The sequence below is a fragment of the Camelus dromedarius genome, chromosome X (genome assembly GCF_036321535.1).
Source record: "Camelus dromedarius isolate mCamDro1 chromosome X, mCamDro1.pat, whole genome shotgun sequence".
NCBI classification, from domain to species: domain Eukaryota; kingdom Metazoa; phylum Chordata; class Mammalia; order Artiodactyla; family Camelidae; genus Camelus; species Camelus dromedarius.
Genome location: NC_087472.1, coordinates 98,228,050 through 98,242,872, shown reverse-complemented (window position 1 = coordinate 98,242,872; position 14,823 = coordinate 98,228,050). Strand labels below are relative to the sequence as shown.

General features: G+C 45.8%; 1 protein-coding gene across 1 annotated transcript in view; it reads left to right on the top strand.

The window, feature by feature from the left end:
• Positions 1-2,068: 2,068 nt before the first annotated feature.
• Positions 2,069-14,823, top strand: part of SMS (spermine synthase) — a 41,018-nt gene continuing 28,263 nt past the window's right edge. Inside the window, exon 1 of the mRNA XM_064483324.1 lies at positions 2,069-2,231. Coding sequence (XP_064339394.1) covers positions 2,183-2,231 — 49 coding nt within the window. The 5' untranslated portion in view covers positions 2,069-2,182. The remainder of the gene's footprint in view (positions 2,232-14,823) is intronic.

The window sequence follows — 14,823 nt, the reverse complement described above, 5'->3', positions numbered from 1 at the left end:
AGATTTTGTTGATTAGGAGGCTGTTTTGAGAATGCAGGCTGGAGTTGGGTAAGTCTCTCCTTTTTTGTTGCAGGATATGTTGCTGAATTCTCTGATGTGACAAAAATCGCACAGGATATACTGGTCAACTGTAACACAAACGATTCTCACAACAAAGTGATTACTTGTCCTCTAACAGGCCTTGAAGCCAGGGGGCTAGACTATAAAACTCAGGCAATGAGGACACATTCCAGAATCCGAATACGTACTCACAGCTCAGTGGGAGGTATTTAAAAAGGCCTCAAGCCCTTGATTCCTGTCCATGTCCCACCTTTAACAATCTTGCCAAGACTGTGTCACTGGTAGGCGGTACATGCACTATGGTAGGTGATACATCCTTACAGTAACTCCTAAAATCACCCCAACAATGTTGCCTCCTTTTCAAGGCCCCTTTATCTCTGATGCTATACTAACTTGATGAAGTGTTTTTGTTAAACTCCACTTTGGTTGTGGCTGTCTGATTAGTTAATGGCAGAGCATCTCAAGGACTTTCATTTCCACCTATTTCGCACCTGCAGAAGCGAGGCGGGGCACTAGCACTGGCTGCTGGCTGCTGCCACCTGTCCTGCAGGACACAAGCTGCTGAGCAGGACTGGCTACATAATTTGCAGGCCCAGCACAAAATGAAAACACAGGGCCCTCGTTCACAAATTATTAACAATTTCAAGACAGCAAGAGCGGAGAGTTAAAGCAAGTGCAGAGCCCTTCGGAGTATGAGGCCCTGTGTCACTGCACAGGTTCCATGCTGCGGATAAGAGAGGCACACTGGAGACCTGGGCCCCTGCAACGTGGCAGAGGACAACAACTGCTTTCCCAGGGACCTGACTCCGGAGGAATGGCATGAACTGGAGAACAGCCCAGGAAGCAAGCAGGAGCTGCAGTCTGATGAACAGAGACTCAAGGCTGAGATAGTGGAACAGCTATGGAAATAGAAAACCCTGGGATCCAAAGAAAAGAAAAGAGGCAGGGCAACAAACAGGTGGCCTGGGCAGGAGAAAATTAATGTAGGGGACATAAAAGGGAATGCAGTTCTTAACAGGATGATCTGTTGAAGAACAGTTGTGAAGACATTGCGCAGTCCTTGTAGAAAGGACTGGGGCAAAAAGGCCACTAGGGAGTGTTTACGGGAGAGATGAGTTTAATATCTAGGTTCCTCCTGCGCTTGTGGAAATACAAGAGTTCAGTGATGTCAATTCTTTCCAGCCATTACAGCAGTTCGTACGGAGCTTCTGAACGCCGAGGCACTGAGGACTGATGGGATGATGGAGGCATTTGCCCAGTGATACTGTCAGTATAATAAAGGAGGGCTTTAGTGCAGACACTGATGTTCTCTCCTTTGTCACATCTTGTGGAACACCGGGCATAACCCTGAAGTCAGACGAGCCCACGGCCGAGGTTCAGTGCCACCAATGGAGACATCAGTGATGGAGAAGCAACTTCAGAAGCTGTCATTTCCCAAATCAACGTTTACACCGTTTTCCTCTCACTTGCTTCTTCCCCATTCCCAATTTCGCGAAAAAGTAGGTAACAAACTTGAAAATCCACGAGCTTTCTCTTCGGTGCTGAAATGCAAAGCCGGCCCTGGCTCCTGATAATGGACATGACAATTCTAATGGATTAAACTGCAGCCTTAGAAGAGTTAAGAAAAAGGCGGCAGTACTTTTAGGCTCTAGGGTGGATCCCAGCATTTTATTTTCTGGGCTTGGCCAGGAAATCAGAGGGGCCTGGGCTCGGGGGCCAGTCTGGGGAAGTGCAGGGGTGGGCCCCCCGGAAGTCATGCGGCGCGGTTTAAAGCTAAGGTGACCTAACGGATGGCGGGAGCGCCCGCCCGATCCTCGGCGCAGGGCGCGGCCATTGGTGACGCACGCCAGGGAGCACAGCGCCCACGTTTCCACCATTGCCTTAGCGCGGCCTCACACCCGGCGCTCGGAGTTCGGGGCGGCGGGCGTCCTCGCGTCCTCCCTCCCGGAGGCGGGCCCGACCCCGCCCCCGCGCCCCGGGTGGCTCCCGGCGGTCCCTCCCACCTCCTACCCTCGGCCTCCCCGGCGCGGCGCACTCCCCGCTGGCCGCAGCCTGACACGCCTCGCGGCCCCCTGTCTCCCCGGCCGCCTGCCCTAGGCATGGCACAGGGCCTCGCCTCACTATGGCAGCAGCACGGCACAGCACCCTCGACTTCATGCTCGGCGCCAAAGGTGAGGGTGCGCGCTCGCCACCTGCCCTGCTAGGGCCGGCGCCGGCGGGGCCGGGCGGGGCGCGCGCCGCGGGCCGAACAATGCGGACGGCCGCGCGGCCCCGGCTCCGGCGCGGGCGTCTCCGGGGCTGCCGCGTGCACCGGCGCCCGCGCGGAGGCCGCGCTCCTGCTCGCACTGCGCTCCGTCCCGCCGGCGGCGGCGGCGCGGGGCCTGGAGGGGCCCGCCAGGTCCCTCCCCGACCCCGACCGAGCCGCCCTTTGGGGCCCGGGTCGCCCACCCGCGACCCCCGCGGGCTTGGCTGCCCCCCGCGCTGGAAGAAGACTCCCGGGGTCCGCGGCCCCCCCCCCCGGGGCAGGGGCACAGGGGCGGGGGGCATGCAGGGCCGCCCGCGGGACCTTTTCCCGTTCCTCGAGGCGGGTAATTCCCCCCCGGGGGCGGGGGCTCCCCTCGTGGGAGCCGAGGCTGGGGCAGGACCGCGCGGTGCTCGCAGAATTCTTAGCTGACTGCGTAGGAGACAGATTCCCCGGAAAGGGACGGGGCACGGGAAAAGGAAACGATGATCATATTATTATTGGGGGGGTTGGTGAGGTCGGAGCGCGGGAACTGTAAACTCCCCGAGTCAGGGAGGCTCGGAAGAGCTGATAGGCGACCAGAACAGAGGGCTGGGAAAGTTGGGACTGACGGTAGGAATTGTGGCGAGGAAGGGTATTTTGCACGCTTTTTTGTGGGTGCGTCTAACACGGTGGGGGGGGGAGGGGTAGGACTTTCTGGTGGCTTTTAAACCTGTGACTGCCGCAGACTTGAATCTGCTTCCCGTACCTCCCACTTGGAGCGTTGCGTCCAGGTTTTGCTTTTTCAATTGGCTGGAGCCACCTTTTCTGTTAGCATTGAAAACATTACTGTCACACTTTCTCTTTTTTTTTTTTTTAACTTCTGAGTACTCACTTTGCGTTTTTCTCCCCCAAACTGAAAGGATTTCCGAAGGCATAAAATGAGAAAAAGGAAAAAGGCTTTGAGGATTTGGAGAAAGACGTAGGTTTGCGTCCTGTCTTGATGGGGTCTGCTTGGGACTTCGGCTTTATTTCTCAACCTTTCTGAGCCTCATTTTCTCTGTGGTAAAAAAGGGAAGGGTGCTGCACACTTCATAGGGCTTTTAATATTAAGGGAGTTGCTGTAAAACACCACGGGTTGTTAAGTAATATCTGCGTATTTGGGTGGGGGGAGGTGACGAGGAGAAGACAAAGCATTTCTTAGTTTCCTCCTTTCTTAGGTGCGGCTGCAGGGGAGGAAAGCGACTGGGGAGAATCAGGAGATAAAATGGTGATTGGAGCTAGCTAAAAGCTTTTGTTGACTAGTTATCCTGCCAGCTTTAGGGCTTAGTGAAGGTGCTAGCATACTGAATGTAGAGGTGAGGAGGGTGAGGCTTGAGGAAGAAACCGTGGTTCAGGGTCACCCAGGTGCTAAGAGTTGACTCTAGGAAGTCTCTCTGGTGGCAAACACGTGTGAGCACTCACCTCTGCTTGTTGAGCGTGGGTTTTCTAGGCTCTGAAGAAGGTAATCTCAGGATGAGGCCAGAAGCTTCTGGCACTTCCCTCAGTCTGAGTGTCCTTGCCTGAAGCCTTAAACAGTTTTTAGCTTAATTCAGGTGTTGTCTGTTGAAATGGTTGCCCACACTGGGCTTTTGTGCTTTGCTGTAAAAGCGGGAAAAACCTTCACTTAACTGTATGAAGAAAAAACGAGAGAACGTGAACATTTTGGGCGGACACTGGCTAGAGAGGGAGAAAGAACCACGCATGGACTGTTTGGAAGGGAGCAGGGGAAACTGGCAGGTTCTAGTGGGCAAAGTGTGGAAGTGGCATCTAAATAATTTAGTTGTGCCAAGGGAAAGTTAAAATAAGAGAGAGAATTCCCTGCTAGTTTTTCTTAATTCCCAGATTAATTTTAAAGATGGCAAGATGAAAAACATTCTAGAAAGAAACCATATTAAGGGGGACGTGTAGGTATGCATCTGTGTGAGAGCTTGAGTCCCTACAAAACTGGGAAGTAACAAAGCTGATTCTTACTGCATTTCCCCCAATCACTTGGTTTTGCTGTCCATAGGTATCTACAGTTGTAAAGGGGTCTGGCTAAACGAGAATCTAAGGCTTTGGTTTTCATTAAGGGACGCTTGGTGAGAAATCTACCACCTGTGAGGTCTCCCAAAACATTTATTTTAATTGATGATAATGAGTCAAAAGGCATTACTCTTGGCATGTGAGTATTGGATGTGACTCAAGGGTGAGTCAAATGCCCGTGGAGCCTGGAATCATGTTCTTTTTCCCATTTGTCAGTAATCCTTCCTAATGCTCCAGTTCCATGATGTGATTTTAGAGGAATTAAACTTGAACCACTTTGTTACGTTATTATGTTGCGATTCTGTATAACTTAGTTACCAGTGCAAGCCAGCTAGTATCCAGCAGCCACTGGGCCACTGAGGGCAATTATAGGTTGAGCTGGCGGTACCTGTTTGGTTTAGGCTGATGAGGTAACTCAGTGAATCTTAATTTCTGCTGAAAAAAAATCTCATCTTTGATCATGTAAGTGAAGTATTGGACTCGAGGACTCTCGAGCCCAGAAAACATTTTGTGGTTTCTCAGCCTGAGGCAAACAAGAATAAACACGTCCTACATTTGTAGAGTTGAAGCATCTCTGGGCTGGTGGAGGATACATGGTTTGTTTATGCGCAGCAGTGAGCGAGCATGCTGCATGGACGGCGGTGAGTGAGGTATGCCCGGCCTCTGCCTGCCCTGGAAAGGTAGCAGTCCTCCTTTCCATGTCCACTTTTGGGCTGGGAGTGTCCTTGAAGGCATACCTTCAGGGTCTATCCTAAACACAGTTCTGATACATCAGAGATGTTTGAGAAGTCCTGGTTAAATGAACCCGGTGGGTGCTATGGTAAAGGTGGAAAGCTAGTTCAAGTCCACTAGGTGAAAACAAAGCACACATTTATTTACCTTTAGAATTAAGAAGATCGTGAGTGGGGGAAACCTGGCTGATGCTGAGGGTCTTTTGGATCACTGATCTATAGTTTAGGGAAATAAAGTGACTTGTACCGTTCAAATCAACAAATTAGTTTTATAACAATAATCGTGTTTAAAACATTAAGAACGGAAGGCTGCTTGGGAATTACAGGCTTAGCTGAAAAAGGTTTAGCATAGGGGTTCTTAAGTTGTGTGCCTTTGACCCTCATTGGGGAAGTCTGTGGAGCACTTCTCAGGAAGAATTTTAAATGCATAAAATAACTCAATTATTTAAATTAAAATTTTCAAAATAAGCCCCAAATAGGTGACATAGTAAATAATAATAGGTGCTTCTTTAGTAAGACATTAAAATGCGGTCTAGCTGCAGGCCTTCATGACTTTCATAATTTTGCAGTAGTGCTGAGAAAGTCAGTATTTCAGCTGTTGTGTGATCATTGGTGACAATGGCCAGATATAGTTGATGTGTGGTTTTACAAGCATAACTGAAGAAAATGTTAAATTTCAGTTAGTGAAAATGAAGATGTATGTTTTCCCATCCAAGTTCGCAGACCCCCTGAATTGTGTCCACTGGCCCCTTCGGAGCCCTTGGACCTCAGGTTCAGACCACCCCCCACCAGGAGCTGGAGAGATAACTGGGACTATCATTTCTGTTTATTGTTCCTTTTGGGAGTCGGTTTCCATTCAGGCCAAAGCTATAAGCAAATACCCCTTGTTTCTCTTCAGAACATCTTTTTGAAAACAAAAAAGGCCAATATTTACTAAGTGCCTCCTGGGCTAGCCATTGCCCTAAGCGCATAACACATTTTATATAATCCTCATAACATCCCTATGGTAAGTCCTGTTATTTCCATTTTGAAATTGAATAAATAGGCCTGTTGAAGCTTTTCACCTTTTAAGTGGGATATCTGATTCAAAGCCATGTCTATTTTATTTCAAGGCCTTTGGTAATTACACTACTGCAAAGCCTTTCAGTAAAGGCAGAGAGTCTCTATGCCCCTGTTTCCCTCTTCCGTCCCGTCCCCCCCCCCCATTTGATACTATCTGGAGGCATTTTTGGTAGTCTCAGCTTGGGGACTAACATCTAGTAGGCCAGGGATGCTGCTGAACATCCAGCAGTGCACAGCATTGACAGCTCAAAAGAGCACTGGAGGATCCCCAGTGTAAGTTCTAACCAGTTTGGAGTGATCTGGATGACAAATCATCAGCAAAATTTCTCTGGTTCTTTTCGAAGTCTGCGCTGCGGGTAGGGAGGATGGGCCAGACCTTCCTCCGAGGTTTGCGCTGGAGTTGGTTAGCACTTCCTACCCAGCCGAGGCCTGTGGCTTCAGGTGACCCTTCCTCCCTGAATTCCTGTACGTCTCCACCAAGCTCCCTCTCCCCCACGTACTTATTGAGCTGCTTTCTGGTGGAAGCATATCGTCTTTGTGTATTTAAAAATAGCTGTAACTTTAAGCATAAAACCTAAAACAATCCAGGTTTGATTGCATCTAGCTTTTTTGTTCTTTTGTTTAAGAATAGAAAAAAACTTTCTCCCTACCCTCTTATCACTGTCCCTTGTCCCACCACACTTTACCCATCATTTTGATAGACAGCAGCCGCCTTAACAGGGAAACCTTGGGCAGCTGGTGACTGGGAGTGGGAAAATGGATGCGTGGGCCACACTCTAGACTGGCTTGAATAACAGTGTTTGAGGGGAGAGTAGTACCTGGAGTTTGCATTTTTAACCAGCTTCCTCCCAGTAATTCTGATGCTGATTAAATATGAGAACCACTGCAATTGGATCTTCATTAAAAACAAAAAACCCCTTGTATCAGAAACCTTTGAGGCACCCATTCATGTCATTAAGTCCTGTGGGTTCTACCTGCTACCCTCTCAAATTCCTTGCTCCCTCGGCTACAGTTCTTAGCCATAATCTCCCTCTTTGTCTCCATTTTTGGGAAGGGCTCAATCAACAGGAGCTCAACAGATGCCTGTCCCTTTCTCCATTTAAAAACCCTCCCGTGGGTTGAAACTCATTAACAGCATTCACAAGGTCCATGATGGTCCAATTCTCCCTCTTCACCCAACACACTTGAGTCTCATACTTCTTTTGCTTCCAAGTAGTCAGGAGGCACCTGCACTCAGAATTTCCTAACAGCTTTGGAGAATGTGTTTTTTGTCCATTATGTAGCTACCTTTATTGTCTTTGACGATGTTTTCTGGACTGCTTGGGGGAGGTCGCTTGTTGGAGTTCACCTTTGTTTGACATGTTCTTTTGCTTTGTTGGGATTTAAAAAACCCTCCCTTTCCCCCAACTCTGCAAAAGATTCTTAATTGCGCTGATCGTGCACTATTTGACTACAGGCTGAATAATTGCACATTGCTGGGAATTCATTTTGTGAGATTGCCATTAAAAAATTGTGTAAACCTTAATGGGTTTTTAGAGTATAGTTCCAAAGTCATAGCCATGTCTTTAAACCTGTAGAGGTAGTGTATGGTAAAATTATTTTGTGCTTTATATCAAAAAGCTACCTCTAGTTTTCACTTAGTAATTTTCTATTGGTTTAAAATGCTTTGGAAGGGATAACAGCTGTTTAAGAAATTGATTTCATAATCCAGGCACTAGGAACAATCCCCACCCCAACAAGAGAGAGGTATTTTTTTCAAGTAATCCAAAGCTCTGCATGTGGTTTTTCTTAAAAAAGAGCATTTTTCAGTTTAATAATGAACTGGTAGATGATTTGTCTTGTGATTTTTGTTCTGTGGAGGAAAGCTGGTTTTGTTTGGCAGTGGAGGAGTTACCAATTTGGAATCTTCTTTGTAGCCTCTTACTTGTATATAATGAAATTGGCCGTATTTGAATCAGCACTTGCAGGCCTTTGCCTCCTTCTTGGGAGATAGACTGAAGTCCTGTGGTCTCCCATAGCTGTGAAAAGCTAGAGCTTTTGGTGTTGGACTTGGGACCCTGGTAAGATTTGGAATTACGGGCTTTATAGTTTGAATTGAGACCACTGTGGTTATACTAACCCTTGGCAGGTAAGGATTAGTTAGAAAGTGACTGAGTTGTGGTTGGGCGTCTGTTTAAAACCATGTTCAGTAAAGCTATTATTGAGTTTAGTTTTTGGAGTCACACACATTCTGGGCATTTTAATCCACCATTTCACTGCAGTTGTAACCCAAGCTTGCTGGTGTGCGCTGCGGCTCCAACCACCATTTCATGGTAGTTTAATTACAGGCTCAGTTCTTTTGAAAAGTTGGGAAACCTCCTCAATTGAATTCTGCAAACCAAGTATGTAAACCATTGCACAAATGCTCTTTGAAACCCTTATAACTAGGCACTTTTCCAGACCCCATGAAAAAGAATTCTGGAGCCCTGAGTTGTGGTCCGCCTGCATTTTGGTAAACAGATAATGTCACCTGTGTCATGGAAAGAGCTGCTGAGCTAGTGGCCATGCTTATGATCAAAGGCATTTATATGCTAAGTCACAAAGTCAAAAGGAGCTGGTAAGAGCCAGTAGAGCATTCTAGGTTCCTGAGCTGAGTTGACCCTCTGGGTAGTTTCCCATGCACCTTAATTTCACCCTTTGCTTGAAGGTGCTAATGATACCAAAATCCCACACACTGTGTTGTTGGGTGGGATGTCCAATAAAATGTTTGGAAGAGTGTCAAATGATACATAAAACACTTAACACCAATTGCAATACTTAGCGCTGAGTACTTTGAAATGGTGCCAGTGGATAAAGATGCTCAGCTATAAAGAGGTGTAAATTTAACTTACTGAAAGATAAGGAAAGTTCTTCTGGCAAAAGAAGACGCAGAATATAATGGGTTGGCATGTGATTTGAAGGTTGATCTACTTTATTTAAAAGACCTCACTAAGTTATTAAAGCAGAATTTTAAAAAGATGCTGATTTTTAAGATAGCACTTCCATGGGTTTGTGTTGCACGACTCCATTTTCCCTGGAATGGATATTTCTCCAATGAGACTCCTGAGCAATTTCTAGGATATTGTTAATAACCAAATTGTTTCTTCTGAAGGACTAGGTCATAGTGGTCAAGCAAAACTGATAGGCTAACGGGCATTCTGAGTTTCTAGACGTGAATATTAGGAGATGTCTCAAATTGGGTTCAACATGGGGCCCTTCTTTTTAATTGAGGTTATTGACACGTAACATTGCATTAGTTGCAGGTGTACAACATCACAATTCAATAGTTGTATACATTGCAAAATGATCACAAGTTAACATCCATCACCATATGTAGTTTCAAAATTATTTTTTTATGATGAGAACTTTTAACATCTATTTAGCAATTTTCAAATACACAATACAGTATTATTAGCTATAGTCACCGTGCTGTACATTACATCCCATGACTTATTTATGGGACCCTTTTTCTTAGAACTGGAGCCGTGGGTCACGCTTTGGGAAACAGTAATGGTGTAGGTTTTATAAATGGTTTAACACTGAATCTTTGAACTGTTGAGTGCTGCAACTAAGTGGCCCAGTCGGTTCTGGGGTTTTGAGGAAGAGGGTCATGGGCGTGTCTGTCCAAGCGTTTGATGTTCCTAAGTGGAATTTGTCTAGGTTGGAGAGAAAAAGTGCTTACCACCAACTTGGTCCCTTTGGAATAGGATAGGTCTTAAAAATTTTTTTTTGGTGAATGTTAAATTATTAATAGAGCCCCTGTGTGTGCTTTTTTATCCCCTTTGAACAAAGGATATGGCTTTACTTGAAGAAACTGCAGAAGCTGTTCAAGTAATGGTTTATGCATTTGTCTTTCTACATTCTTGTTGCTGTTGTCGTTTAGGTCATGTGCTGCTTTTAGACGAGTACAGGGTGTAGAGAAATAGAAAGGGGGAAAGCCAGATCTCTAATCTTAGCACACGTAGATAACCACTGTTGATGTTTTGTGTATGGGACAAGTGGCTTATTCTTGTCCCATCTATAACTAAGGGAAGCAACACAATGTCATGGTTAAAAGCACTGGATTTTGGAGCCCGGCTGCTTTGAGTTTGGACCTAGCTCTACCACCTACTGGCTGTGTAACCTTGGACACGTCTTGGCCTCTTGGCCTTATTGAGCTGACTACACTTTCGTTACTTGGTTGAGTAGCAGCAGTGAGAGCGGACGTCCTTGCCTTATTCCTGATAGCACTCAGTCTATTGTCATTGAGGACGGTGCTGGCTGTCAGTTTTTTGTAGATGCTCCCTATCAAGTTGTGGACATGCCCCTCTGTTCCTATTTTCTGTGTGCTTTTATTTTGAATGGGTGTTGAATTTTGTCAAATACTTTTTCTGCATTGACCAATACCACGTGATTTTTTCTTCTTTAGCCTATTAATATGGTGGACCACATTGCTTTTTAAAAAAACTGAACCAGCCTTGCATACCTGGAATAAATCCCACTTGGTCATGTTATATAATTATTTTCATATCGATAAATTCTTATTAAGGATTTTAAGGATTTGTTAATGAGTTTTGTTTCTGTTCATGAGGGATGTTGGTCTGGTCTGTAGGTTTCTCTTTTTGGATTTTCTGTGGTTTTGGTGTTAGGATAAATGGCTTTATAAAACAAAATGAATTTGGAGGTATTCCCTCCTTTTTTATTTTATGAAAGAGATTATATAGAATTGGTGTTAATTCTTTAAATGCTTGGTAGAATTCTCCAGTGAAACCATCTGGGCCTCAAGGTTGTTTTTGTTTGTTTGTTTGTTTGTTTTTTGGCGGTGTTGTAAAATTACACATTTAATTACCTTAGTGTGGTTATAGGGCTGTTGAAATTACCTTTCATATTGGTGAGTTGTGGTAGTTTGTTTTTTGAGAAATTTGCTCATTTCCTTAAATTATCAAATTTCTGTCTAGAGTTGTTTGTAGGATTCCTTTATTATCCTTTTGGTGTCTGCAGCATCTGTAATGATATCTCTAATTTGATTCCTAATACTGGCAATCTATATTTTGTCTTTTTTTTTTCTTTGTCATTCTTGCTCTGGTTTTTCAATTTATTGACCTTTTCAGAGTAATAGCTTTTAGTTTCATTGATTTCTCTATAGTTTTTTGTTTTGTTTTTCAATTTCATTGATTTCTGCTGTTATCCTTATTCCCTTCCTCTGCTTGCTTTGGGTTAATTTTTTTTCTAAGTTCTTGAAGTGGGAGCATAGATGAGTGATTTGAGACTTACATGGAGGCTGGTACTCCTACACATTCTTGTTCTCTGGCGTGAGGGAGTTCCCATTAGCTGCTAGTGTTAGTTCTCTGTAGTTCTTAAGACACAGAGGTCCTGGTTACATAGCTTATTAGCTGTAATTTTTCCCACATTTACTAAGTTGCTCAGTTAAATGTAGGAAATGTTCTCAGATTATTCTCGTCTGAAATTCTAGAATGTCACTTCTGGAAATCCAGGTTGTAGAATTACAGCTGAGTGTCCCTGTTAAGAATTTAGAGCTGGAAAAGACTTCAGACCAGGGGTCAACAAACTAAGGCCCTTGGGCTAAATCCTGCTCTTCTGGCTTCTTTCTGTATAGCCCTCCAGCTAAGAATGATTTTTGCCTTTTTAAAGGGCAGTAAAACACAAACACACATTGGTGACAGGACCTGACGTGGCCTGCCAAGCCTGGCATCTGTCCTGTGTGGCCCTTTGCAGAGCGAGCCTGCCCACCTCTGCCTTTAGACCATCTGAGTCCCGTGGCTTGCCTCAGAGCCACCTGGAAAAGTGTACAAGTACAGAGCACAGGCCCCTCACACGGCCTTGTGGCCTTTGCATCATCTGGAATCTTCTGTAGCACAGGCCGCGTCCCAGTGTCTGGGGAGTTTGGGTCCTATTCCGTACCGTTCTCCAGTCACGCTCGCCTGCCCAGCGCCTCCTGGGTGCAAAGCAGTCTCCTTGGAGGGCCCTTCTGAGGGGCACAGACCTCAGTGCTGACCTGGTTGAGTCTGCCCTGGCCAAAGCCAGAGCAAGGGACTGCTCTGATACAAATGTGATTTTTGACATCACAGATTCACAAAGTCCAAACTGCTTTATCTCTGGAAATACTATTTTCATTGTTGATTTGCAGCCTGGCATAGCAGCTCTGGCAGAAACCCTAGAATTTTTTGTATAGAAATACAACTGCTAAGAGGTCTGACCTGTGAGGGTTCTGCCCACCTAAAGTTAGTGGCAGGAAAGCTGGAGATTCAGTGTTTAAGTGCTCGGAAAACATACTTCATCCTTCCTGGATTAAAAAAAAAAGTCCTGCCATTTCTACTTTGGGAAAGAAATCTTGTTCTCCTTCTGGGTGGAGCTGAAGGAAACCATTGCCAGCCCACTTGGGGCCCGCCTGTCCCCTGTTCTCATCCTGCTGCTCTGTGAATTGAGGGGAGGTGGCATGTGGTGGCGGGGACCCTTTCCATGCTTCTCAGTGGACTGTGGACAGCAGTTTTGAACTAAAGGTAAGGGCTTGTCCTGTTTCCTGGGCCAGATGTCTTAAGTCTTCTGTCCTGTATCCTCAAACCCTGCAAGTCCCCTCTTGCCACCTGCCTGTCCCTTTTATGATGCTGCTGGGCCTGGTTTCGCTTCCTTTAACTCCCACTTCCTGTCAAGTTGAGCCCGGCCCACAAGAGGGTTCACTGTGGCGTGACCTCTTCCTGTGTCCTCTGCCCGGCTCTCTTCCCCAGCTCCAGCCAAGTTGACTCCTTCCCACGTTCCATGGGGTCGTTGTCCACCAGATGTTCCTCCAGTGACTCCTTCTGGGAGAGGGCAAGTGGCCTGGTGTTCAGTGTGTTGTGGCCACAAACTAACATGTCAGCTTTCCCCCAGATGAAAGCCAGGCTTTTGCCTGATCTCTCTTTCCTGTGCCTTATTTTAAAACTCTTGGTTAGCCTTCCGGGTGGGCTTAGAATGTGAGGACAGGAGAGTTGGAGCCACGTGACAGCTCCGTGGAGGTAGACCCTACAGTGCCACCTGTTGCTTGTGGCTACTTTTAAGACTCTCCTAGTCCTGTGGGGGAAACTGGCTTACCAGGAAGAAGATCCAATATTGTATTAGTGTTCTGATTCCAGACTACAGAGGGATTAGCATTGTCTCATAGATCTTTCTTTAATAAGCACTTTAATTTCTTTAAGGAGATTGGCTCTGGGTTGGTGTTATTTTAAAGTAGAGTGAGGCTCCTGCCCCCTTTCCAGTAGGTGTTGGGGGCCCACGTGTCTGTGGGAAATACCCCTTTAACTGCTCTCTCCTGCAGTGGGAAAGGGAAGGCAGGGCAGTGAGATAATTGGCAGCATGTTTACAGTATACCAAGCGTACCGCAGTGTGAGTTTTAAGAAATAGTCATTGTGGCTGGTACTGTAAACAGTCCCATATGGTTTTCCTTAAAGCATGATTGCATGAAAAGAGCTGGGGTGTCATTTCTGTGTTGTGTGGCTGTCAATCCAACTTTGGTAGGTCTTTTTTCTTCTTTTCTGTAATTAACTTTTCCTGGTTGGGTTTCTCTTCTCTCTGAATACCAAAAACTGCTATGAAAATAAGCCCTCCATGTTGTTTATGTTGTTGAACCTTTCAGTATTTTGCAGCCCCACTTCTGCTGTTAATTATTTTTAATTGAAATATAATTGACCTATAACCTATTTCAGGTGTACAACATAATGATTCAATACGTGCTGGAAAATGGTCTCTGCAATGTCTGCTTAACATCTATCACCACACATAGTTGCAGATTATTTTCCTTGTGATGAGAACTTTTCAGATCCACTCTCCCAGCAGCTTTCAAGGGTACAATTCAGTATTAATAACATCAGTCACCACGATGGCCGCGGCTGCTGTGATGGAGCCTGAGGCATTGGCGCTGGCCGCAGGCACGCTTTACTGGCTCCAGCCCTGGGATAGCGCCCACACAGAGCGACGGATCAGAGACAAGCTATTCAGGGATGGGTGGGGACGGACAGAGAAGACTGCCTCTTGCAGCCCCTTTAACCTCGTGCCTGGAGCCTGTCTTATGGTTGATTGAGGGTAGAAACTGGCTTCTGGAACTTTCTGTTGCCTTGATTACCTCACAGTAACTGAGAATCTAAAAGTGCCCCTTGTTTGGGTGTTTTGGGACAGGTTTATTGAGCTATAACTGACGTTTCACACAATTTGCCTATCTAAAGTATACAATTCAATGGTTTTGGTATATTCAGAGTTGTGCGACCATCACCACAATTTTAGAACATTTTCATCACTCCGGGAGAACATTTTCATCACTCCGGGAAGAAACTCTGTACCCCTTAGCTATCACCTCCATTCCTCCCAGGTCCTGGCAACCACTTAATTTGCTTTATGTCTCTAGGGACTTGCTTTTTCTGACCATTTCATATAAATAGAATCACAATATGTGGTCTTTTGTGACTGGCTTCTTTGGCATCGTGTCTTCAAGATTCACCCATGTTGTAGTATGTGTTGGTACACTTCATTCCTTCTTTGGTTAAATAATAGTCCATGGTATGGATATGACCACATTTCCCTTTTCCACTTACACCCTGATGGACAATTGGGGTGTTTTCACTTTTTGAGTATTATGAGTCATGCTGCTTTGGACATTCCTGTTGGCTTGGGTTTTGTGTGATGAGATTAATCATCCTG